Source organism: Cavia porcellus, unplaced genomic scaffold, assembly GCF_034190915.1.
Source record: "Cavia porcellus strain 051 isolate PalLab524CR breed Dunkin Hartley unplaced genomic scaffold, mCavPor4.1 scaffold_5, whole genome shotgun sequence".
NCBI classification, from domain to species: Eukaryota; Metazoa; Chordata; class Mammalia; order Rodentia; family Caviidae; genus Cavia; species Cavia porcellus.
Window position 1 is genome coordinate 30,598,802 of NW_026947488.1, and position 24,628 is coordinate 30,623,429.

Here is a 24,628-nt window from a genome sequence, read left to right on the forward strand (position 1 = left end):
TAAAAGCAAGCAATGTCTTTATTTATTTTTTTTAAAAAGTAAAACAAAGTAACAATCACGCCCCTCTCTTCATTCCCCAGGCTGAGAACCGCTTCCAAGCTCCCCATCCAGCCTGGTGCAGCCTGGTTCATGGTCCTGGGGTTCAAACTCTGTCCCCCGCTCCCCAACGCGGGGTCTGTGACCTTGGCCACCCCTTAGCTTCCAGGTGTCAGCGATGGGGCCGGCCTAAGCAGAGCAGTCCAGGCTGCAGAAGTCTGCGGACTCAAAGAGCCTCAGCACATTGACCAGCGGGAACATGAGCAGCGCCCCAACCAGCGAGCCGAGCTGCACTGCTGCTCCGCACCACACGAGGGCGCTGCGGCTCCGGTCGCGCAGGATCACGCCCAGCATGACCTTGATGTAGCTGAGACACGCTGAGAACAGCACCCAAGACAGCACCTGCAGGGAAGGGCAAGAACAGATGTGGAGGGAACAAGGCCTGTGAGAGGAGCCTCGCTGGCAGAGTGGCCTCACAGGGCGACAGGGGCCCATGGAATGGCCTAAGTGCAAGGAGACCTCATGGGTATGATGGGCATCAAAGGCAAAGGAGAAACTAAAGGTTTCCCCTCGCGATCAAGCCAGGGTTCGCGAGAGAATGCCACCGCCGGGTGCTCATGCACGGCCAGGGGAAGGTGGCAGTCTGGACAGCCCACATCCCCAGTGAGAAGCGCCCCTCCCACCTGGTCTTCTTGAGGAGGGGCAGTGGCAGAGGTGGGATACTCACAATGAGGACTTGTCCCCCCCAGTGGCCCTGGAGGAGAGGGCAGGGGCTCAGTGCAGCCATGGCCATGTTGTAGGCCCCAAAGCCGGTCCCCAGCACAGTGATGACCCCGAGGAATGGCAGAGACCTAGGGTAGAGTTGAGGAGGTGAGCAACTTTGGCCTCCTCCACCCAGGAGGCCCTGTGGCATGGGCAGCAACCGTAGGTTTAGAAGTTAGATCCATGTGGAAAGTTCCTCCCTGGCTCAGGTGGACCAGGGAGGCTCCCAAGGACAGGACATCCATTTCTTAGTGTTAATGACAAGGCCTGGAGTCACAGCAGGGGAGAGTTGAAAGTGATTTAGGGTGTAACCCCTAAGTGTAACCCCTGGTTCTGCCATTTAACTGTGAGGCTGGGCCTGGGGCCTCAGTGTCCTCACCTGCAGAATGGGGATCTGGCAGGTCCAAGGGGACCTGCAGGAGCAGCATGTATAGGGCCAGGTCCAGCCACTGGCCTTGCCTGGCATTTGATCTGGGGCCATTTCCTCCCAGGGCAACACTAGCCACAGTCAGGAAGCCAGGGGTGGATGAAAAGGTGGCTTTGATCTCAGCAGGAAAGCTGCGCCCAAGCAGTGCGGCCTTGATAACCCTTCCCTTCCTGGTCTCAAACAAGGTTTGCACAGTCTCCAGGAGGCCTGGCTCCACTGTCTTAAGGCAATCTTCCATCAGAACTCAGTCTGACACCTGAGGACACTCCCTTCCTTTGGGGTCCTTGTCCCTTAGATCAACTGCCACAGCTTCCAGAACACTATGACTGTGAGAACCCATGGGCTGACCCTGACCCTGGAGATTCCCACTTTGAGAATCTTGGGTCCCATGGCTCTAAGATGTTACATGTCTAACATTTGGGGCTACTCAGATTCTCCAGGCCCGTGGCCTCCGGTCCTGCCTTCCTTCAAAACTGCTACCTTCTCTGTGTGGCTTGGAGGGCCCAAGGGAGAAAGTTAAGCTTCCGGGCAAATGGACATTTTCTGTCTGTCTCTCGCCCTCATTCCCCTCCTGGCTGGGCAGGTCTAAGCAGCTCTTGAGCGAAGGCAGGATAGACTGTGGTTTGGAGGACTGCAAATCCTAAACATCAAATTCTGAAGGTGAGTAGCTCCCCCGAGGGGTCAAAAGCCCCTGGGTCAGAACCACCTGAGCTGCTTACGACAGAGGGAAACTCACCTCGCTTTTGTCAAGGACGGTCCAAGGTGTCATTGAATGCCCAAGCATTCTAGAATCACAGCTCCAAGGGGCAAAGAGGGCACCCAATCAGTCCCTTTCTCTCAGCCCTGGGGACTCTGATTACCAGCCTCAGGAGCTGCTTGCCCTCCTAACCAGCTGCTGGCGATGGTGGCTGACACTTGTATTGGGACTATAGCGTGTGGTACTGCTCAGTACCTTCCAAAATCAACCCATTGCAATTTTAGGAGGTAGAGCTATTGCCAACCCAAGGTTATAGGTAAAAAATCCCTGAAGCCCAGAGAGGGAAAATGATTTGTCCAATACTACACTGATAAATAGGTGGTAAATAGCAGATCTGGGAAACCATATTGCTTTGTGTGTGAATGGGAAGGGGTATTACTTGGCATTGAACTCGGGGCCTTCACACTGAGCTATACTCTCAGTGAGAGTATAGCTTTAAAATTTTGAGACAGGGTCTCTCTAAATTGCAGAATTGCCTGCCTCAGCCTCTGTCTTAGTTATTTTTCTCATTGCTGAGACCAAATAGCCAACACCCACAAGTTAAGAGAGTAAAGGTTTATTTAACACAGTTTGTAGAGATTTCAGTCCCTAATCGGCTGACTACAAGCCAGGGTAGCTTGACAAGGGGCATCACAGAGGACAACCAGTTCGTGGCAAGCAAAGAGAGCAAAATCTAGCAAGCGAGAGAGAAGACAAGTCTCTTTCTGTCGCTTATATCGTATCCTGCCTACTGGGATTAGGGTGATGCCAATCCGATCAGTGGGCTGATTTGGTAATCACAGACCCTTAACCCCAGCATCATACTCTAGATTCAGACATCTCTGAAAAAACCCTCATCTATGACCGTGTAAGGATTTGGGGTATATGTACCCAAACTGTAACAGCCCCACTGAGTACTGGGATTACAGGTGTGCACCACACCTGGCTCGAAACCATATTTGTAAGCACTGTAATATAGCCTGGTGGTGAGGCTTGGAAAGTAGGGTTCTGGAATGAAGCACCCCACCCACCAGGGTTCCCCAGGGCTAGGTAGGGTTACCTGTTTGGCAGGAATATGGAGAGGAAGCAAGTGAGCGGGCTGGCCACGGAGCTGAGGGTGGCAGACAGGTGGTAGGCGATGGGCCCGTAGGGCAGGCAGGAGTAGGTCTGCACGGAGGGCAGCACGCCATTGGTCAGTGCGTTCACAAAGGCCACCAGCGTGTAGATGAAGGCCAGCTGTGCAGGGCGCAGGGCGGCCACCTTCTCCTCCAGGTGCCCCTTGCCCTTGCTACTCTCTGCTGGGTCCAGGGGGCCTGTGTCTTTCTCCTCACGTGGCCGGATGGAGTGGAGGGTAACCTGGGACTGCAGGAGGTCCTCAATGGAGCCTTGCTGGGCCCGGGACTGACGCTGGAGCAGGAAGAAGGCTAGGAGGCAGCAGCCCATCAAGCAGGCCAGCAGCAGGAAAAAGACAAGCGGCGAGAAGCGTGCAGGGAGGTAGCTGCTCTGCAGGCGGCTGGCAGGGGCCCACACTGTGGGGCTGCTGGGTCCCTGGGACATCAGAGGGCAGACATGACAACAGACAGCAGAGACAGTCAGAAATCATCCGTACCTAGCAAATTCCAAAGCAATTCTCCCCCCAAGGATTTCAGACGAACCCCTCCTCCAGCCTCGATTCAGTGGTCTGCCTGCCCTCACTTGGACTGGGGCTCCAGACGCACCACCCAGCAATTTTTAAGAGATGAGAATTCATCAGCCCTAAATGGACCAATTTGGCATTGACTGTTCCTTGCTGGTTAAAGACAAAGGAGTAGGGGCTGGGGATTTAGCTCAGCAGCGTAAGCACCTGCCTTGCAAGCAGGCAGTCGTGAGTTCGATCCCCGGTACCAATAAAAACGAAAAAGACAAAAAAAAAAAAATTAAAAAAAAAAAAATAAATAAAGACAAAGGAGTAGCTCAGAAAAGATGCCCATCCGAGCTCTAAAGGAAGTTCTCATCGTAAAGCTGTCTGTTCCCGGAAGGGATAAATGACAACCTTTATCTTCTCTGCACAATAGGACAACTTACTCACTACCTGTGTCAGAGTCACCCTTTACCGCCTCTAACGTGTCCCCGTCCCCCAGAAGCCCCAGGCTTCCTGTGGCTCAGGATGCCATAGAAGTGCCAGTTGTTTGGCTCTGAGTCTTCTGCCACTGACATGGCCTCTCTGCTGTCCACCTACCTCAGGTCACTCCAGCAAGGACTCACTGGGGTGGAAGGAGCCTTGTGCCTATAGTGTGTGGTACCCCCCAGCCTTGAGACTTAGCACAGAGTGGTACTGTTCCAGGAAATACTGGGTACCTGTGTGCCATGGGTCTCCCTGGTGGTCACAGGGCTTGAGGTGGCATCCAATGACTCTGTGACATTGACACAGGTGGTGATGCCCGAGCCCTGGGCCAGAGCCACCAGTGCAGGCAGGAGGCCACTGAACCCTTCACCGACAAAGAAGGTGGTGAGATAGTACGAGGGTAGCCGGCTCATGAAGGGCAGGAAGGTGACGGAGGAGGTGCAGTCCACCAGCGCCAGGAAGAAGGTGAGGACGATGAAGGCGATGCTGTGGTGGCCATTCAGCACCCTGGAGGTCATGTTCCAGACAAAGGCGAAGAGGACACAGGTGCCAGTGCCCACAGTCAGGATGGTAAAGATGATGGGGACCTCGGAGAGGCAGCCAGGCCGAAAGCGATGCAGCAGGGTGACCAGCAGGGGTCCGATGTTGGCCAGCTGGATGACCACCGTGAGGTAGGAGGGCAGGTGCCAGCCCTCAGGCAGCTCCATCACCAGCAGGGGCAGCTCCACCCACAGCCCGTTGATAGCCACCCAGGAGCCCATTCCAAAGACGCAGACCAGTAGGTGGACCAGGAAGGCCATGGCAGTGTCTGCAGGCTGTGGGCTGCTGTCCCCCCAGGTCAGCCTGCGCAGGGCTGGTAGAAAAGGACACGGGGTGAGATGGTGAGAGTTCATCACAGAGAGGCTGGCTGTGGCAGGCTTTTCTTCTTTCACCTCCCTCTTATGAAGTGAATAAACTGGTCTTTATTAGCAGAATATGGGAGGAGGCCTTTATAACTAAGCTTCCAATGGGAAGACTTTCCTAAGCTCATAAATCCAGGGCCAGAAAAGAGAATTTTGATATATTTAACACTCTAAATGTTAAATTACACAAAAGCAAATAACCAAAGAGTCAACACACACCCTCTGCAAAAAACACTAATAGCAGCTGATAGCTCCTTGAATGGGCAGAAGACATGCTGGGTCTGGGAGGAGCTCATCAAGAAGCCAATTAGCCAAGAAGCAAGCCATGTGGGGCCCAGGAAGAGAGAAGCCAGAACACACCTCCCCTGAGCCAGCCTGCGGCCTGTACTCCCCTCACCCCATAAGAAATCGGCAGAGCATAAGCAGTGGACAGGCTGAGTTGATAGCAAGTGAAGTACAAAAAGTAACTGAATGTGTATATGTAGTTGACTTTGCAGGCCTGGGGCTGGGCGGTCTGAGCATCCACAGGGAGGATGAAAGTATGCAATATAGCAACTGTGGGGGATTTCCTTCTGTCTTGTTTCCAATATTGTTCTGTTTTATCCCAATTTATTGTTTTGCTTTATTCAATATTGGTTTGATTGGTTTTATTCTTTTTTGCTTGGTTTGGTTTTGCTATGTCTGATGGAGTGGACAGCTATTGTGAAGATAACAAGAAATACCATGGTAGATATTGTTCATTTCCTATTATCCTGCTTTGAAGTTCGGCATCAATTTCACTGCCTTGTTTTGATTGGCTTTATTGTTTTGTTTTGTTGGGTTTTACCATCTTTAAAAAAAAAAACTACTACCAGCAGTTGGGCACAGCGGTACATGCCTGTAATCCCAGCTATTTGGGAAGCTTAGGCAGGAGGACCGTGAGTTTGAGGCCAGCTATGACAACACTGGGAGAACTTGTCTCAAAAACAAACAAACAAACAAACACAATGACAACCTGGCAAAATATTTGCAACATAAAACACAGACAAAAGGTTCATCTTTCTAATATACAGAGTGTTTTCACAGGTCTACAATCCCAGAACTCTGGGAAACTGAGGCCAGGAAGATTGTAAATTGAGGCCCAGCTTGGACCATTTAGTGGATTTGGAACTCCTGTCTCAAAATAAGAAATAAAAATGCCTGGGGATGTAGCTCCGTTGAAGGTCCTGAGTTCAATCCTGCTATGGTTCATCAAAAATATCCCCCAAAGCCTCCTGTGTTTGAAGGGTTACACAACAACCAGGTGCTATAATCCTCCTAGATTAATCCTGACCTTGCGGTGAGGAGGCGGGACTTGTTAGAGGCAGTCCCTGGGGCGACCTGGAAGGATGTGTTCTTGTCCTGGCTCCTCCCTTTGCTCCCTGCTTCCCGGGTGCCACAGCAGCTCTCCTGTGCCAGGCTCTTTTACCACTCATTTTCTGCCTTTGAGTCAATCAACCTCCAATTGAAACTGGGAGCAAAAAAAAAGCTTTTTCTCCTCTAAGTTGCGGGTGTCAGGTAATTTGTCACAGTGAAAGAAAGTCGCTGAGACAAATTCCCAGTACCACAAAAAGAAGAGTTTTACAAATCAAGAACAAAAGCCCCAAGAAAGATGGCCAAGTTATAAACACTCAAAACACTGCACATAAGCTTTCATCTCATGGGAAGACTATTGTCTCCTTTCACGATGGGGGTAAAAATGAATCTTAAATTGTCATTTTTCACCATGAGATCGGCCCAAAGGCAAAGGTCACCTCCTTTGAACCGAATGACTCATGTCCGGGATTATTTATTCATTGTGGCCTTGTAATAGCAACAAACGGGAATCCATCCAAGCAGCTATCACAGAGGTGGGGCGAGCCGCAGGGCTCTCTGCTTGTTGGGACCCGCACACCTGTACGGGCTGCAAGGACAAGCAAGGGGGATGGTTTCACTGCTGCTAGGAGAAAGGTCTGCAGCAAAGCTGGTAAATGACCCAGTCTCAGATGGGGAGGGGGTGTTCTCTTTGTTTGTATTTGCAAAATCAACTTGGGCACCCGAGAAATGCTGGGGGTGTTGGTGCCACCTCAATATCTACCCTTTTACATAGTTTTAACTGTGAACCATGTGCACTATTACTTAACATAAAAATAATAATAAATATTAGAAATGAAGTTTCGCTCTGGTTCTTTTTCTCCTGAAGGCATGGAATTCTCAGCCGTGCAGACCCTCGGAGACTTCTACCCAGTGCTTCAGCACGTGTCTGCTCTTATCTTGCCAGTTACCTACCTGATTCCCAGTGACACCTGCCTGCAGTGTCATTGGCTCACTCCAATCTGCTCTCAGTTAAGACAAACCAATAGAGTGGCCAGGGCAAGGCTCTGGAGCGAGGTACCTCACTTGACCCCAGATCTGTCATATGCTAGGTGACTCAGGACAGATAGATTTGCCTCTCTGTGTCTCATTTCTCTTCCTGCCAATCAGGGACTTCAATCAAAGGGCCTCATGGCTTGTGATGAGGGGAAAAACAATGCCAGCCTAGCTTTGAGGGTGCTTCCATCGTTATGGAGAAACATGAGGCTTGGTGATATACTTATTTTTTCCTACTTCATATGACAATTTGAAAATGACTATTAAAATTAAAACAGTAAAGTATTTCCCAGCAGTTTGGAAGCTGGAACCCTGGGGGCCAACCACTGGGCTGGACTGGCTCCTCCTGTTCTGGGTGCCCCAGCAGGGTTCATGCCCTGCTCTGGACCAGCAGGGGGGCACCCTCCCTCACCCAGGAATCTCTGATACCTGGTAGGTGGCCCCTCTTGTTCCTACAGTGCTTCAGGCTGAAGCTGGGTACCCTGCTGCCCATGTCGGTGGCACAGTCCCTAAGGTCTGCAAATGGCCAGGCCAGGAGAGGGTACCCAGGACAGAGAGGCTCCTGAGCTGTGCTGCCTCTCCCCCCACCTAGTCAGGGTGGGAAATCTTGTCTGCCCACCCTCCCTGTCTGCTTTCTGGCCAAGGTTTTCTGGGGGTGGTTTGCTGCCCAGCATGTTGAGGACAGGTGGCCTTTCTGATGACACTTAGCTCCCTAAAGCTAAGGAGGAGGTCAGGTCAGGTCAGGCCAGGCCACTCAGTGTGTTAAACAATTCCATATAGTCATCTTCAAGTCTGGCGATATTCTTCAAAATTCAGGGTTTTTGGTTTCTGGGGAACGTTTTGGAAGACCTGGCCACACAGACCTACACACCCACATGGCAACAGTACCTGCTGCCCTCCTTAATTTAGGCTCCATGGGTATAGCAACCCTTGCTCAAGCCTTGTGCTTTTTGTCGGTTTTGCTGCCTGGAACTCAGATGTGATGATCAGAACACCAGAAGCCATTTTGTACTATGAAGGACTACACCCCTTTGGGATTTTTTTTTTTTTTTTTTTTTTTTTTTTTTGTACCGAGGATTGAACTCACAACTTTGCACTTAGCAGGCAGGCACTTGGGTCCCTGAGCTAAATCCCAGGCCTCTTCCTTGGGATTTTGTGGTAGCCACACAGCCATATTCTGCCTTTGTTGAACTCTGTCGCTTGCTGTTCACTGTTAAGATGTCAAACTTCTATCTTGTTTCTCATACTTATTTTACATACAGCAAAACACTGGTGAAGTGTATGAAGACATATATTCAGGGATATATACTTATGATTTTAGTAATAGATATATTCACTTCCTTTGATCCCCTGATTCCCCAACTCTGGAACTCAGGTCTTCCTCCAACCAGAATTTTATCCAAAATCAAAATCTAACCATAGCTGTTTAGACTCGCCTTAAAAGACACTAAGAAACACTTACATGGAATGAAGTATTGCCTGGTTCTAGAATTGCAACATGAAGGACTTTAAGATAGTCAGTGAGATATGGTGGCCCACACCTGTAACCCAAACATTTTGTGAGGTCAAGGCATGAGGATCACAAGTTCAAGCCCAGCCTGGGCAATGTAGTGACTTAGTAAGACCCTGTCTAAAAATAAAACAAAACAAAATAAAATAAAATAGGCCAGGAATGTAGTGCAGTGAAAAAGTCCTAGTTCAATCCCTAGTACTATAAGAAAAACAAACAAACAAACAAAAAACCCAAAACACTCAAAGGTTAAGACTAAACTTGAGGACAAGGGTCTTCCAGAGAAATTTACAAAAGAAAGATGACACATTTGAGCCTAGTCTGGATAACTTAAGTGAGGCCCTGTCTAAATATAAAAAATAAAATGGGTTGGGGCATAGTTCAGCATGAGGCCCTGGATTTGATCCCCAGTACTGCACAGGATGACGGTACCTGCTTCCCCCACAAGCTCCAGGTGTCCTGAGCGGGGACAGAAGCACAGTGGAGTAGCAGCTGGACCAGCTGTTCCAGGCCAGGTCGGCAGAAAGGGTGAAGGCAGCCAGGCTGGGGAGGTAGTGAGTGACACACTAACCCAGGGACAAGTCAATTATTAAAGACAGCAGGCCGAGTCACAGAAGCAGGTGGCCTTTGGTGGCTGGGAGGTAGTTTTGCTGTGAGAGGTCGGCAGGCGTTGCATTACGCGTTGATACCCCCGGGACCTGGATGGCTCAAGTGCTAGTGACTGATGACTGGGGCCTGCACCCCCTCCCTGCACAGCCTTCCTCTGTCTGACCCCAGCACCACAGCTGTGCAGGTAGAGGCAGCAATTTGGCTCCTAGAGTGACTGACCCTTATCTGGAAGACAGATGTGGTGGCCTGCTGTTTCTGTCCACAGTGAGGGGATGTCCTGAGCAATGGGAGGTGCTAAGGCCCAGATGTTTCTGGGAACTCATGAGAAGCCCAAATGGCTGATTTGGGGGTGCAGAGGACCCCATGTTTAGAAGATAAATACTGGGCTGGGGTATGGAGCATGTGCTCAGCACTGGCCCTGGGTTCAACCCTCAACTCTGCAGAGGAAAGGAGAAAAATTCCTATCTGCATTTCCTATTCTGTCTGTAGCAGCCTTGTGGTTCTCATTTATTCATTTAATTAGTATTTTGGGGTGTCTCCAATGTGCTGGACAATAATCCCTGCTATCAGGAAGGTGCGAGAAAAAGAAAAAACAGAACTATGGAGCAAGGGCTGTGGAGAAGCAAAGCTGGAAGGGAACAAGTGCAGGTGTGAAAGAGGCTCCAGGGTGGAGACAGCAAGTGCAAAGGCCCTGGAGTGGGCTTCCCTTGCCGGGTCCCAGAAATAATCCGATGTTCAAAGAACAGCAGGGAAGCCATTGTGGCTACAGCAGTGGGAGTGAGGCCTACAAGTGAGAGCCACAGTGTCTTCTCAGGGCCAAAGCCGTCCCCGGCAGAGGACAGGCCAGCTCCAATGTAATATTTAACATGCCAGCTGTGGTAAGCAGAATAATTAGGAGCCAGGGATGCAGCAGCAGTGCAGCTGGTTAGCCTGTGAGGAAGCTGCTGAACTCATCCAGGGGGAAGGGTAATGAAACAGAGGCGGCTTTCTGTAGCTGTTCACTGAGCCCAATTCTTGGTGCACACACCTTCCACTATGCCCCCTCCACAGTCCTGAGGTCGCCACCAAGAGTATCTCCATTCTATAGACAGGAAAGTGAAACTCAGAGAGGGAAAGCCATTTGCCCATGGTCACACAGCTGGCCAGTGGGGCACTGAGGTTTGGGCTCAGCCTCCTCACCAACCTGTGAGGAAGCCTGGAGTGAGGGGCTGGGAAGAGGCCCCAGGGCCACAGACCAGAGCGGTTTCTACCGTCTGGCTATCTAGCACCTGGGCTGGGAAGGAAATTCAGGAGGACAGGCACGGGAACACATAGGAAAGGCCCTAAAGCAGGTGCTCCTCCAGGACCCAGGGTCCTTTCTGTGACTGAACCCAACAGGAGGGCCCAGAATTGACGGGCAGATAGAGAGCAAAGCCAGTGGGTCAGCACCATACTCTGACTCCCCGCCACCCTGATTCTGGGGCTTCATCCTAGGGCCTTGCATGTGCTATAAGGCCTCTGCTACTAAGCAGTACCCCCAGTCCCTCTTTTGTATCTCTGCATCAAAAACTGAGCAACTCAGGCCCAAGAGAGTGGGAGCCAGGGTGGCTTCTGCCCTGGCCCAGGCACTCTGACTGTGTGGGCCGGGCCACCCCCCCTACCACCACCACCATGCCTTGATCAGCAGGACCAGTCCCCTCCCACCTCGGTGCTTGTTACATGCCAGCTGGGGGCCGGGAGCTGAATCTATCTGCTGAGTGCTGCTCTCTCCCACGGGAGAATCATTTCCATGGGAACGGGGCTCTGTCCTCTTCCCCTAGTGCCCAGGTGCTTCCTGGCTAAGGGCTGGCACCATGCCAGGTTCCCACTCTGAGCGGATGAGCAGGCAGCTGGCAGGTACCAAATTCTAGGGGCTGGACAGACCAGGATGTGTGGGCCTGCATGCTGGATGAGTTCCCACTCCTAGGCAGGTGCCTGTCCAGTCAGTGCTATCCTGAATCCAGACTCCTGGAGAACTTGGTAGTCCTGCAGGCCACTGCCTGGGCCTGGGCCCTAATGACACTGGGTGGACCGGGTTGGTTTTGGCGAAGGGGGGTCAAAAATCAGAAAACCTAGAGGCAGCAGTAGGGGGACACAAAAAGCTGATACTGAGAGACAGAAAGAACCAAAGCAGAAGCAGGCAACTGGAAAGATGGTGTTGAGTGTAGTGATGCACATCTGTAATCCCCGCACCATGGGAGGCTGAAGCAGAAGGATCACAAGTTCAAACCCACCCCGTGCAATTTAGTGTGACCTGTCACAAAATAAAAAATAAGAAAGACAAGGATGTAGCTCAATGGGAAAGTGCTGAGTCCAACTTCCAGTACTGAAAAAAAGAAAAGAAAGAGAAAAGAGAAAAAGAAAAGAAAAGAAGTTGAACAGAGAATGAAGCCCACAGGACGGAGGTTGAAACCAGCTGACCGTGCTGGTAATCTGAGAGTGGATGCTGCTCACATCCACAGGAAAAAAGAGGTCTTCTTCCCCTGATTTTCGGACCTCAGAGTCCCCTCAACGTCTATGTCCATAAAAGCATAGAGCAGCCAGACAGCAGGCAGTGTCCTGGCACCCAGCACACCCAGGATCTCAGACCCGTGCTCACAGGCCGTGTGAGACCCCTACCCACCCTCCCAGGGCCTGGGGTCCCCACCAGTGAAAAGGGCTGGGCTGCCGCGAGGGAGGAGATAAGGGAGCCCAGGAGGCATTGTGTTCCTTCCCTCCCGTTCCTCCAGAGCGGGAAGAGTCTGCAGCCTCCCACAGCTGACCTTGGCGCAGACGCCGGTCCAGGCCACCCCACGCGGCCGGGCTGCTGCGCTCCAGGCTTCATTGGCAGCAGTGGCGTCCAGGGCCAGACGCGAAGATGCTCGCGCTGACACCGCGCGCTCTGAGCCTGGGTGCAGGGGTCTGGGGTCCACGGTCCCGACCCCACTGGGCCGTCGAGGAAAAAGCGTTTTCCTGCTCAGCCCCCGGCCTCTCGGGACCTGACAGCGTGACACTGGGGGAAAGGTCGCGGGCCACCCGCCGTCCTCAAACTTTCCTGGGCCCCGTGCTGCCCGTCCTGGACGCCCGGCCTAGGGCGCTGCACGCCGCCCCCACCCCCCTACCGCCGGGATCGGCCGCCCGCGGTCCCGGCCGCGCCACTCACCTCGGGTCCAGGTTCTGGCTCTGCGGGAGCGCGCGTCCCGGGAGTGCGCACCTGTCCCCGCCCCGGCCGGGGAGGGCGGAGGGCGGAGGGCGGGGGGCGGGTCCCCGCGCGGGGAGCTCCCGGGCCGGCCCGGAGGAGCCCGACGGCGCCGGTCCTCTCGGGGCTCCGGGGATCGCGCGCGCTCTGCATCGGGATCGTGGAACGCTTGATCCCCGAGGGCCAGAGGCCTGCCCGGCTGCCTCTCGGTCCCACCTCGCAAGGCCCGAGCGGAGCGGAATCGGTTCGAATCCCGGCGCGTGATCCAGACACAGGCGGTGGGTGACGAGGGCGCCCCCGCTGTCGGCGGGAGGTCATAGCAGCCGGGAGGGCCAAGGAGGGATCTTTGGGCTGAAGAATTTTCTCCTCAACTTTGTCTTTTGGGGACGTTCTGTTCCTCTTCCATCATACACAGGAGGAAGCCGAGGCCCAGAGACGCCAAGAGCCTTGCGAGCCATCACACGCTCGTCCAGGGCAGAGTTCCCGTCCGGTGCTCTGTGAGCCACCATGACCTGCAACAGTGGACATCGCGTACTGTTCAACGACCCTAATGGCAGGTGCTACTTCTAGTCCCCACTTCTCAGATGGGGAAAGCGAGGCCCAGAGAGGTTAAAGAACGACCTGAAGGGGCTGCGCTAAGATTGGAACCCAGACTCACTAGGTGTAAAAGGATCTCGCAGGTCCTGCCTGGCACCAGGAAACGATCATGGCATGCCACCTTCGGTGAGTGGTCTGCTTGGGGGGTTTTCCTCCAAGACGTGCGTTTGTGTAGGAAGCCCCCACTGTCTGGCAGATGCTTGAGAGGAGAGGGAGCACCGCTCCTGGCAAGGACCCACTTTTAGCTCGGCAGGTGGAGTGGCGGGAAGCATTATGGGTACTGTGGCACTCAGGGCACATCACCCCAAACACGACTATGGAAATGGAAATGTGTCATCCCACACAAACTTCTTTGGCATAGCACAGGATGGTCAGTATCAGAGCTACAGGGAAGCGCTGTCCTCAAAGAAGCATATGGCTTATCAAGGACATCTATACCAGTAAAAGTGTCTGTATAGGAAGAGGCTGCTCTAGACCACTTTATTGCTACAGGTAGTTTATCTGCATAATAAGGAAACCTTTACTCACTGTGCAAGTCCTGCTCTCACCACTCTCACTGGGGTGGCCCCTAATCCTTTCTGAGCTTAAAGCTCTGTGCAAGCTGCAGCCATTGGCCCTTCTCCAAGTCTCCTGTGTGCATGCACATAATTAAAAGGGTTTCTCCTGTTCATTTGGCCTTGGTCACTTGGACCTATAACCAAGCCAAAAGGCTTAGAAGAGGGGAAAGAAACCATTGTTCTGTCTGCTGCCATAGCAGATACTTTGTATCTCAGGGTCACAAGGCTCTACTCCCTAGAGAGGAATGGAACACTTCCACAGTCTTCACGAACTCTCTGTTGCTTGCCAAATTAAGAAAAATGCTGAAGTCTCACATTTAAGTCCTTTCTGAAATACAATCAGTAAACATGATTTTATCACCTTTACTGCTCACACCATTCTTTAAGTATACTCAGAACTTCAGAACTACCAAATCCCACTCCCACCCTTTCACTAGAAAATCCTCTGTGCCTCATCTCTGGCCCCACTGGATGTATATTTCAAAGAATGACCCAATTTACCCTTCAAAATGAGATCTGGAGTGGGGCTTAGTGGAAAAGGCCTGGAATCCCATCCCTTGGGAGGCTGAGGCAGAAAGATCACTTTGAATTTGTTGCCAGCCTCAGATACATAGTGAATTCAAGACCAGACTAAACCATGTAATGAGACAGTGTCTCAGAGAAACAAATAAACAGACAACCAGAAAAGAAAAGAAAAAGTGATCTGATGCATATTTCAAAGCCAACCTCAAATGCCACTTCCTGGGATAAAATCTTTCCTGATATGCTTAGTAACCAGTATACACCTGGAGCTAGCTTACTAAATGTTGCACACATCAATGAAGGAACCCCAACCAGTATATCCGCCTCATTTCTAAAAATCTAGACTTTAGTATTTAGCCCCTTCCTTTCTTTCCCTGTCTCTGTCCCTGTCTCTGTCTCGTGCTGAGGATAAGCACAGGGCCTTGCAAGTGCTGGGCATATGCCCTACTGCTGAGTTGCACCCCCAACCGCCTTGAGCACTTGTAAAAAGCATCCCACCCACCTTTTTTTCCAAGGGGTCCGACAGCACCACGTATACATCATTCAGAACCTTGTTTTTCCCATTTAATGTCTTAGATTACTTTATGTTCTTTACATTGGGATAGCTCATTCATTCATTCAGCAAACGCCGTCTGACTGCCAGCTCTACATAAGGCACTCTGGGAGGTGCTCGGGACACAGGACCAACCAGAGACCAAGTCTTTGCAGTGGGCAGCTGGTGCTCTGGTGGGGAGCCTCGGATACTGATCATAGCAAGCAGAGGAACCTGACCGGGGTGACTAAAGCAGTCAAAGGGAACCAGTACATTCGCTGTGCTGGGGAGACCTGGTAATGGGAACGTGATGCGAGGGCATAGGTGGTGGCCCAAGGAGGACAGCACTGGCGAGGGAGTCTGCTGGGCGGTGGGTGCCTCCCTTCAGCTCCGCAGGTTTCAGGGTGAATGCAGCCCCTCCTGCTACCTATCACTGGCCAGCAGGAACAGGCAGTGAACACCGGCCAATCTGTTGTGACCCGAGCGCAGGACACCCGCACAATCCGTTCCCAGCTGTGACCTGGAGAGGTCATACTGTTGCGTTCCCGACATGTCTTCCCTCCCGTGAGATGCACCTGAATAGGCTCTCCAGGCAGGTCCCGATGGTCCTAGCAATTTCCGGGGAGACTCAGGCAGAGAGCAACTCTACCTCGGGTCTGCGCCCCGGAAGGCGCCTAGAGCGGGCTGCGCATGCGCGGAGCCTCGGAGCCGGAGACTAGGGACACAGGTACCGCTGCGGCTCCGCAGAGCTGCCACTAGGTGGCGCAGGAGCGCGCGTTCTGAGAAGGACCCGCAAAAGAGCATCTGGTGGTCTTGGTCCTTTTCACTTGTGCTGGCGTGGGGCCGGCAACCCGGGATGAAAGGCTGGAGGCCAAAGGGAGGGGAGCGGGTAAAAAGATGTGGGGGAGGTGAGGGGACCGCACGTCAGACGGGGCCCGGCTCCCCTCAGGGCCCTGCAGGACTCTCCGCTCACAGACCCAAGGGCCCGGAATCCAGGGAGAAAAGAAATTACAGGACACGCGAGTGCGAAGGCTACCCCTTTCTTTAGGTGTGTGAGGGGGGACACGAGACAAGAAGCAGGCATGGAGAGTGAGCAAAGGCGATTTTAGGCTTCACTCAAATATGTTAATTATTTGAGAGTCTATAACGCTATAAATTATACAATTTAAAAAAGTACTTTAAACAAGAAAAAAATAAAGAAAAAGAAATAGCAAATGCTATGTTGTACCTCACCTTGAAGGCCAAGGCAAATGATGTCTCCCTGCTCAGCTCAAACCAAGTCCTCTGTTCTTTGGGACCTTGTCCTTGCAGGACCATGACAGCCTCAGGGTGAGGCTACGGGTGTGTTGGGGTGTGTGTGTGTGTTTACTGAGCACATGGGGGAAGGACGGGCAGCGGGGGAGCAGATTCTGGTGTGTGGCCTGTGGTGTAGGGATCCTGGACGGCGCAAATTCAGCCCGGGAGCCCCCCACCCTGTGCTGCGCAGGTCTGGCGGGGGTCACCAGGGAGCTGCAGATGGAGGCCCCGCTCCTTGGGAACCGATAGGAAGTCAGGAGGTGCAGCAGGTGGTGTTGAGAACGAGGCTAGGTCTCAATCCTGGTCGGGCCACTGTGTCCTCATCTGTGTGGGTGGATGCTTTCTGATTTTACCCCTTCCCGCTTCCCCCTAACCTTACCCTAGAGTTGGATTCCGGTTAAGGTCCAAACCAGAGGGCTGCAGTTCCTACAATTCGCCTCCAGACGGAGCCACTTAACCGGCTTGAAAAAGGAAAAACCATTTGATGGCGAAGGGGCTGAGGCCTCGCATCCTCTTTCTCTCTTTCCTTTCAATAATTATTTGTACACTGAGAACAAAGCGGGGAACACGGCCCCACAAGTGGAGCTTGGAATGATCTCGGCGGATTCCATATCTAATCCCTCTGTGGGATCCAGAATCTCACCATTCTGTACACCCTGGGTATTGGCATTCCTGGGCAGCCCCACCAAGTCCAGTCTCTTTCTGTCCTCCTCTGGACTTTGCCATAGTCCTTGTATCCTCCCCCTGCTTCTGCCCTTTCTCCTTTCATCCAAAGGGATGCTTGCTGTTAGCCAGTCCTTTTTCCAGTAGGACCCTTCCCTCCCATGTCGCCTGGCTCTCCCAGTGCACTCCGACTCTGCCTCATGACCTTTGCACTATAATATCTGGAGTTGTCTGCCCCAGGTATTATATCCTCATGGCTCCTTCTTCACTTTGTTTAGTCCTCTACTCAATTCCCTCTCGAGGGATTTGAGAATCCCGCTAAGCGACTCTTTCATTCATGGAGCCTCAGGCCTCATCCCTGCTCACACTGGGCCCTTGAGGGGGTGTTGTATGTTCACTTAGGCATCTTGGGGCTCTGTCCTTACCAGTGCAGGTTCAGCACAAGTAGGGACAGTCAGAGCTAGACCTGCCTGGCATATAGTGGGAGCCCTAAAAATACTTGACTGAATGAATGACATTGAGGCAGGGCAACTAACTGGGTTTGGGGATAAAGGGGAGGGAAGAGTTGAGAGACTTTTTGAATGACTGGAGCAATCCATCAGGGCCCTGGGGTGGCTTGTCAGAGGGAGGATTTTTGTCCCCTGGGGCTGGGTCCCAGCCTTCAGAATCCTCAGGTAGTGGGGTCCTATCCAGCTACTTCTGTGTGATGGGCTTCCCTCCACCTCCTCCCCTTGCAGGACCAAGAAGGAGGACTTCAGTGGAGCCTGGACTTCAGTTTTCCTGCCTGTTTGGGGACAGTGAAGGGACATTGTGTTTCTCCCCATCCTGGCAGGGTGACTCTGCCCCCCAGGGTTAGGGGACACCTGAGCTGCAGGCCCTGCCAAACACCCAGCAGATGTGCAGGAGACAAGCAGGAGGGAGCAGCCAGGAGCTGGAGCCCCTGGGAGCCCCAGTGGCAGATGGACAGGGGCACGGGGTCGGCCCCCCCCACCCCTACGCCCACCCCAGGGCAAGGCTGGTCTCCCTAACCCACAAGCACGTTCCCCCTCCCCAGGCTCCGTTCTCCTTTCCTACCACACTATGGACTCAGCCATAAGTGTTGTCTCCTTAATATTTTCTTTAAATCAACTTACTTAGATTGAACTAGAGTATTTTCTAATACATGGAAAAATAGAAAATAACCTGCTAACTACAACTGCCATTTGCATTTTGCATTTTCTTTATCTACTGTCTTCTAAAGTATTTTAGTGTAATTCACAAATATTGTGGTTTTAATCTGTCAATACTGTAAACTCTATGTCTCAAAAAATAAGGTCATTTTCTTGGACAACGCAGGCTTGCTATTTCATGTCCCCTGTACTAACAGTTCTCTGATATCTAGTATTTAGTCTACAGTGGTTTCTGTATTTGTCCCTACAGTGTATCTCACAGGTGGTGATTGCTTGTTGCAGGAACCTGGATACACAAGAGAAAAACAAGGACCTCCAGTCATACATGGAAAGGGTCTCTGGAAATGGGCCAGTGTGACTAGGTCATAAGTGCTACTGGATGGAGTGGAGGGAAGGACAGAAAGTTGCTTCCTCACTGATGTTGGGCTTTGCTGAAGATTTGGGAGTTATTTGGGTCCGCTGCTCTGTAAGGGTGGGGAGGGGCCTTCAGCTGGGTAAGGAGGTCACAGGAAGAATCTGCTGCCCCTGGAGCCCTGTGGTATGGTGGGGTGATAAGGGACAGGTGTGTGTGTGTGTGTGTGTGTGTGTGTGTGTGTGTGTGTTCCTGCTCTCATTCTGTCTGAAAAAGAGGTGAGTAGTTACTCCAGAACAGGACCCTGCCCCTGCCCCGCCCTCTCCCCTGGAGATGCTGACCTCCCCGCTGCTCCTCTCCAGCCTCTTTCTGCTATAGGAAGTGTAACCTTCCCTTGGAAGTCTGTCCTGACCCTGCAGTGCATTTGACCTTGTGGAATTTTAATTGGGGCAAAAGAAAACAAGAAAGCAAACCATGCCTTTAACCCCTATTCAGGAGACTGAGGCGGAGGATCATAAGTTCTAACTTAGAGTATCTCTGTCTCATAAATAAAGTGTGAATGTATGGCTCAGTGCTCTTCAAGTTCAATCCCTAGTACCGAAAAACTAAAAACAAACAGCAAGGAAACAAGCATATGAAATTACTGTCGGTATAGATTATTCAGTACGCGTCCAAGGCTCACGGGTGCAGGGAACATGGAGTTTGGAAGGGTGGTGGAGGCGGGGAGCTGGAGGCGCAGAAGTGGGTGGGAAACTGAGAGCGCCCAGCAGGGCGTGGCGAGGCCTGAAGCGGCCAGCCGAGGGCACGTCCAGACCGAGGAGAGCTTGGCGGGGAGTCACCTGGGAAAGGTCCCCCTGTGTGTCAGCCCGGGAAGACTCACCGGCAGGGGGCGCACGGTCGGGCTCCAGCTCAGGGGCCGGCGGGCGGTCTGGGTGTTGGGGGGGATCTGCGGGGTCCTGACCCCTTCTCCCAATCCCCTGGGTCCCAGCGAGAAATCAAGGGAGCTGGGGGTGCCTCCAGCCCGGAAGGCTCATCTGCATCTGATTTTGAAAGCGTTGCTGGCCCAGGCCGGATACTGTAGCCGGTAAAGCCAGGGAGCTCCTATCTCCCCCCACCCTTAGGAATTACCTCTGGCGCCAAACTAAGACCAATGGGCTACCTGTGCATCCCTAATGCCCCCCTTAGGTTCCACCGCAGGCCGAGGCTACTTATGTGCTTCACTCTACGAGTTCCACGGAGAGATGGCCGCCCGGAGTGGAGATGCCACGCCCCAGGGGGTCGGGGGTGTCTCTCCCCGCATTCCCAAAATAAAGGTTACTTATATTTTATACTTCTTATCTTTTCAGCAGCCGCCAGTCCTCCTCCTCCTTTTCCTTCCCTCTACAGTTATCAGATTTTAGGGGGAACTAAAGGGTCAAGTTGAAAGCTGCAGTGGTCTGAGTCAGGAAAAGGTGTCCGGGTTGCTAGATTTCCAAAGATTCTGTCCCCAGGTCACAATTTTCCCGGTTCAGGAGGGGCCCTGCGTCCCCCACTCCACACCCATCCTGTTCAGACTGCCATCTGGGGCTGCGGAGGGGCCTGGGGACAAGGCCTTTTCTGAGAGATCTGCAAGCTGCAGTGACAGAGCCACCCCCTTAAGCCCCTTCCTCTATAAAAATCCCATCTGTTAAGGCCAGTCTCAGACCTTCGACCTCTCTCTGGGTGCAGACCAAGGAGGGGGACTGACTTCCCCTCAGACTTCCCATCTGTCCCCTCCCTTCTGCCAGCGGCTCTGCTCTGCTCAGCTGTGTGGGATCCTGTAATTCGGCAGACTCACCCCCTTCTCCATTCTCCAACCCACCTAGTGTTTCAAAAAGTGGTTTTTCTCTCCCACTCCCTTTGGTACCAGGATCAAACTTACAACTTACCAGAAAGTGCTTATCCACTGAGCTAAATCCTTGACCCAAAAACGGCTCTTTGAAAAGCCCGAGTGACTTGAGTCCCCGTCTGTAACTAATGCCACATCGGTGGGCCACCTGTTTTATTAGTGGCTTAAGTTAAGTGGATTCATTTTCTTTGGCTGAAACAGATTTATTTGGCCTTCAGGCTTAAAACCAGGGCTTTTGCTCTCAGCTACACCATTTTTACATTTCTAAAAAATTGTTGAGGTGGGGTCTTGACAAAAATTTCATGCCAGATATGTAAATAGAAAAGCTAGTATCATCTGCCAAAATTAGGGAACTACTGGGAGAAAATGGAAAGAAATAAGAACAATAAATATTATTAATTCTAATTTAGCCTCAAGTGAAAAAAAGCCAGATGCAAAAGGGTCCCTGTGCACAATCCATTTCTCTGACCACCTAGAAAAGGCAAATCTCTAGAGAAGGGACAGGCCAGGAATAAGGGGATCTTTGGACCTGGGAATTTGCTTTGGGTTGTTGGGTGGTTGAAGAGTGATGCATTTGTCAAAAATGGTTGAAGTGTACCCCTAAAGTGAATTTTATTCACATATAAAACTTTAAAAAGACAAACCACAAAAATTTCCGCTCAGTCTTCTCTTTCTTATAACCAGCAAGTATCAAGAGAGCTCCTCAGAGCAACAAAAACTGAACCCTCCTCTGAGGTTCTCTTTTCTGGCTTCCCCATGCAGGATGGTGACCTTGGGGTCATTTCAGCCGTCACTGTTCATGATTCTAGGGGCTGGCAGTGTCAGTCAGGGATTTAGGCTGCAGGGATCTAAGGATTTGAAAATTTAGGACTAGAACATCTTGAAACTCCAGAATGGAAACTCATCCTCTGGTCCCGGGCTGTGAAGGTCTTAGGAGTGGAGAAAGGACAGTGCCACCTGGGGCCACTTCCTCTGTACTGCCCAGGACGTGCTGCCCTCCCTGTCCCTTGCCCAAGAAGGCTGTTTCCTGGAACCCTCGTCCTTCTGTGTTGGCATCTGGTGCAGCATGCGAGTGTGTGTTTTCTCTGTCTAGGCCACAGGGGGTCTAATCAGGATCCCGGGCGGCTACTTTTTGTAATCCTGGGCTATGGACTGCACGCTGTATCCTTACTAGATTCATACAGCAAAGCCTTAACATCTGAGGTGGCATTGTGTGGAGGGAGCAGCCTTTGGAGGTGATTATGAAATTGGAGACTTGGAAAAAGGGACTCAAAACCTTATAAGCAGAGCAAGACCCTATTCTCCTCCATCACATGCACACGCTGAATCTGCACACACACCCAAGAGGCGCCATCACCTCGCCACTGTGTTGGCGAACTCTTTTGTCCAGTCTCATGTGTGACCCCACGATTGACCCAGAGAGAGTCCCACTATCCCTGAGCATTCCAATTACTCTGTGGGCAGGTGATTAGCTTGGGCTTGCACCCCTAACCTAGCAACAACTTCTTCATTTTTGTATTTTGAGACAGGGTCTCACTATGTAACCCAGGCTGGCCTTGACCTTGCTAGGAATCTCAGACTGGCCTCAAACTGATAATCCTCCTGCCTCAGCTACCTGAGTGTTGAAATTACAGATCTGAACCACAAATCCCAGATCTTCTTTGCTATTAATAGAAATGCTGTAATAAATATCCTTCTTGCTAAAGCTTTTTGAACACTCATTATTTACTCAGTACTAATTTCTCTCTCTCTCTCTCTCTCTCTCTCTCTCTCTCTCTCTCTCTCTCTCTCTCTGCTCTTGGTACCTGAAATCTAACTCAGGACCTTGAACTTGCCAGGTAGGCGCTGTGCCACTGGGTTATATCCCTGGCCCTCAAGATTAATTTCTAAAACAGTTGCTGTGTCACATTACAGGTCCATCAATATGGCATTTCAACTTGGCCTTTTGTTTGTTTTTAAAAATAAATATAATTATATTGTCTTCACATCTCAATTAAGCATTTCTCTGCAGTGTTCAGAGAGATATATCTAGGTTGAGTTTTCTTTTACTTCATTGCCTTTTTTTCTCATGGAATATCCTGAAGAGTGTTATTTATGCTTTTTAAAATAGACAAAACATTTTTGGAGGGCGTACTAGGAATCGAACTCAGGATCTGGTGCGGTGCTTGCTGTCAGGTTTTTGTGCTGCTGACCTGTATAATATCCTGGCCCAACAAAACATTTTTTGAGGGATGAAACTCAGATGATATACAGAATATTTTCTGAGAAGTTCCCCTGTGTCCTTTGTGCCTCAGTTGGAATTGGCTTCTGGTGGGTCCCTCCAGAGATGCACAGGTGTGAGCTCACACATACAGAGAGAACATGCTTCAAATTAAATAGAACCGCTGGGTGCAGAGAGACAGACAGCTGATATCTGACACTGATTCCATCTCGGTTTCGAGCTGAGTGGTCAAAACACTGCCAGGGTCACGTTCTGGAAGAGGCAAAATCTACAAGGCTATCTACAGGGCAAGGTGTCGTTATGTGCTGGGTAAGGATAAAACCACAAGGATGGTCCAGCACCCTCTGACCCAGGCCTGTTAATGACAGTTTGTTCACCTTGTTGTTCTGAGACTCTGTCTCCCCACCCTCTGGGGTGGGGAGGGAAGGCCTTGGATCCCTTGAGTTGCTGAATTGACAACAGATGTTTTTAACATACAAATTCTCAGGGGAGGACATCCCTAATACACTTTTGGCACCTGAAAATGCCCAGTATTTCTAAATCTGAATGTGCCTGTTTTCCTGTGGCCTGATCTGGGCTACTGGCATTGTTCCTTCTGTCCTCCATCTGCCCCACATTCTCAATGTGAGAATGAGCCTTAGGGTTTTCCTTTTGTCTTGTTTGTTTCAGGCTCCAGTATGTGTAGGGCAGAGGTTAACTTTGAAGATTCATGGGTCAGCAAGGCCTTTATCCAGATATCTCAAATATCTCTGATTAAAATTACACCTCTCAGAGAAGAACTCCATTAACACCACTGTTGTCATCCACATTTAATGCAGGGGAGATGAGGTCTCAGAGGTCTCGTGATGCAGTCACATGGCAAGTTTGCCAAGGTAAGGTATTTTAACCTCATTCCGTTACAGCTAACATCTCCTTCCTCTCTGTGTTCCTTCCATGTCAGACCATGCTGGGATAGTTGGAAGCATTTTGGGCATCTGGCCAAGAAGATCTTGGCAGCACAGTGAAATATATTTAAATTGTTTCTGGCCACTTTTGTGAGTAATCGCATTACTAACCTACTATAGGAACTACTTCAGGGAAACCCCTGCTGAACACAATGATCTGATTCCATTTGGCAGGTGACATGAAGAGCAGGGTCAGAGGTCACAGCTCAGTGTATACACATGGCTTTACAATGCCAGGTCCCCCAAATACGTGGTAGTGGAGGGGAGGTTTGAATTATATGCGAAGCTAGTTCTGAAAACTGGCTTTGTGGAAAGGAAATTGATAAATAGGTAATTAATAAGCACTATGTTATTTCCTGGTTTTTGTAATCTTTGAGGAATTTGTCATGCGCTGTACTTTCTTTTCTCTTTCTAAGCAGGTCTTCACTTTATTACTTAAATTCATGATTTTGGATTTTGGATTTCTTTCCTTAAAGGAGTCTTGCTAAGTTGTACCAGCACCATGCATAGCCTGGTGCAAAGCCTGGATCTGCCCTGCTTAGTTTTCTCTGAGTCTCATAGGTCCACAGCCTTAACCTTGCTTTTCCTCATCAACACAAACAAACAGTTCTCACATTGCTTACAAGGGAATGCAGCCGAGTGGTTCAGGGAACTTTAGTATTCTTATAAATCACATGGGAGTCATAATATGATCTCCCTTGTCAGATACGATGGCCAAGGGAGATAATGGGTAAGCAAGCCTGGAGCATCATCTAGAAGAGGACTTGGTTGGTACCCATATACACTGCTGGTCCTTACAGACCCCTTACAGATTCCTTGTGTATGACAATGACCTGTTCTGAATTGGTTGGTGCCCATGCTAGGCTGCACAGCATGGTGAGGAACTGATAACTATCTGCTCCTCTGCCTGTCCACCGCATGTAATGTACACAGTAAGCGCTCAATTATTGGCAGCCAGACAGATCCAATGGGTTCCAATTGGAATGCAGACCCAAGCGGTGGTGGACCAGAACCCATGCGAAGCCAGACCAGACATTCTGTTGTGAGAAAGAAGCTTTATTGGGCAGGGGGTGGACTGTCTTGCAGACAAAGAAAGCTGCTGTTTGGCTTGGGAAAAGGTTTTTAAGGGTTGTTGAAGTGGGAGGAGGGTTCTGCAGATGAGCCAGGTGTAGGCAGCAGAGTGTGACATGGTCATCATTAAGTATCTTCCTGGGCAGGGTTGACTTTTGCGGTTGGAACAGTACTGGGAAATTTCTTTT

The 24,628-nt window shown here is 51.1% G+C and overlaps 2 protein-coding genes across 2 annotated transcripts in view; one reads left to right on the forward strand and one right to left on the reverse strand.

Moving 5' to 3' along the window:
* Window positions 1-12,741, reverse strand: Slc52a3 (solute carrier family 52 member 3). Its single transcript, XM_013159559.3, has 5 exons — window positions 12,614-12,741; window positions 4,299-4,918; window positions 3,022-3,509; window positions 764-887; window positions 1-438 (listed from the first exon to the last, which is right to left on the reverse strand). The coding sequence occupies exons 2-5, from the start codon at window positions 4,863-4,865 to the stop codon at window positions 226-228; spliced, it is 1,392 nt and encodes a 463-aa protein (XP_013015013.1). The 5' UTR covers window positions 4,866-4,918; window positions 12,614-12,741; the 3' UTR covers window positions 1-225.
* Window positions 12,742-24,628, forward strand: part of Fam110a (family with sequence similarity 110 member A) — a 23,845-nt gene continuing 11,958 nt past the window's right edge. Inside the window, exons 1-2 of the mRNA XM_063248576.1 lie at window positions 12,742-12,927; window positions 13,065-13,372. Coding sequence (XP_063104646.1) covers window positions 13,234-13,372 — 139 coding nt within the window. The 5' untranslated portion in view covers window positions 12,742-12,927; window positions 13,065-13,233. The remainder of the gene's footprint in view (window positions 12,928-13,064; window positions 13,373-24,628) is intronic.

Excerpts from the sequence above, each read along its gene's own strand:
- Slc52a3 (XM_013159559.3), bottom strand. The coding sequence starts at position 4,865 with ATGGCCTTCCTGGTCCACCTACTGGTCTGCGTCTTTGGAATGGGCTCC. Across the intron at positions 888-3,021 it reads TCCATATTCCTGCCAAACAG|GTCTCTGCCATTCCTCGGGG; the intron begins GTAACCCTACCT and ends ACTCTACCCTAG. Across the intron at positions 439-763 it reads GGGGGGGACAAGTCCTCATT|GTGCTGTCTTGGGTGCTGTT; the intron begins GTGAGTATCCCA and ends CCTTCCCTGCAG.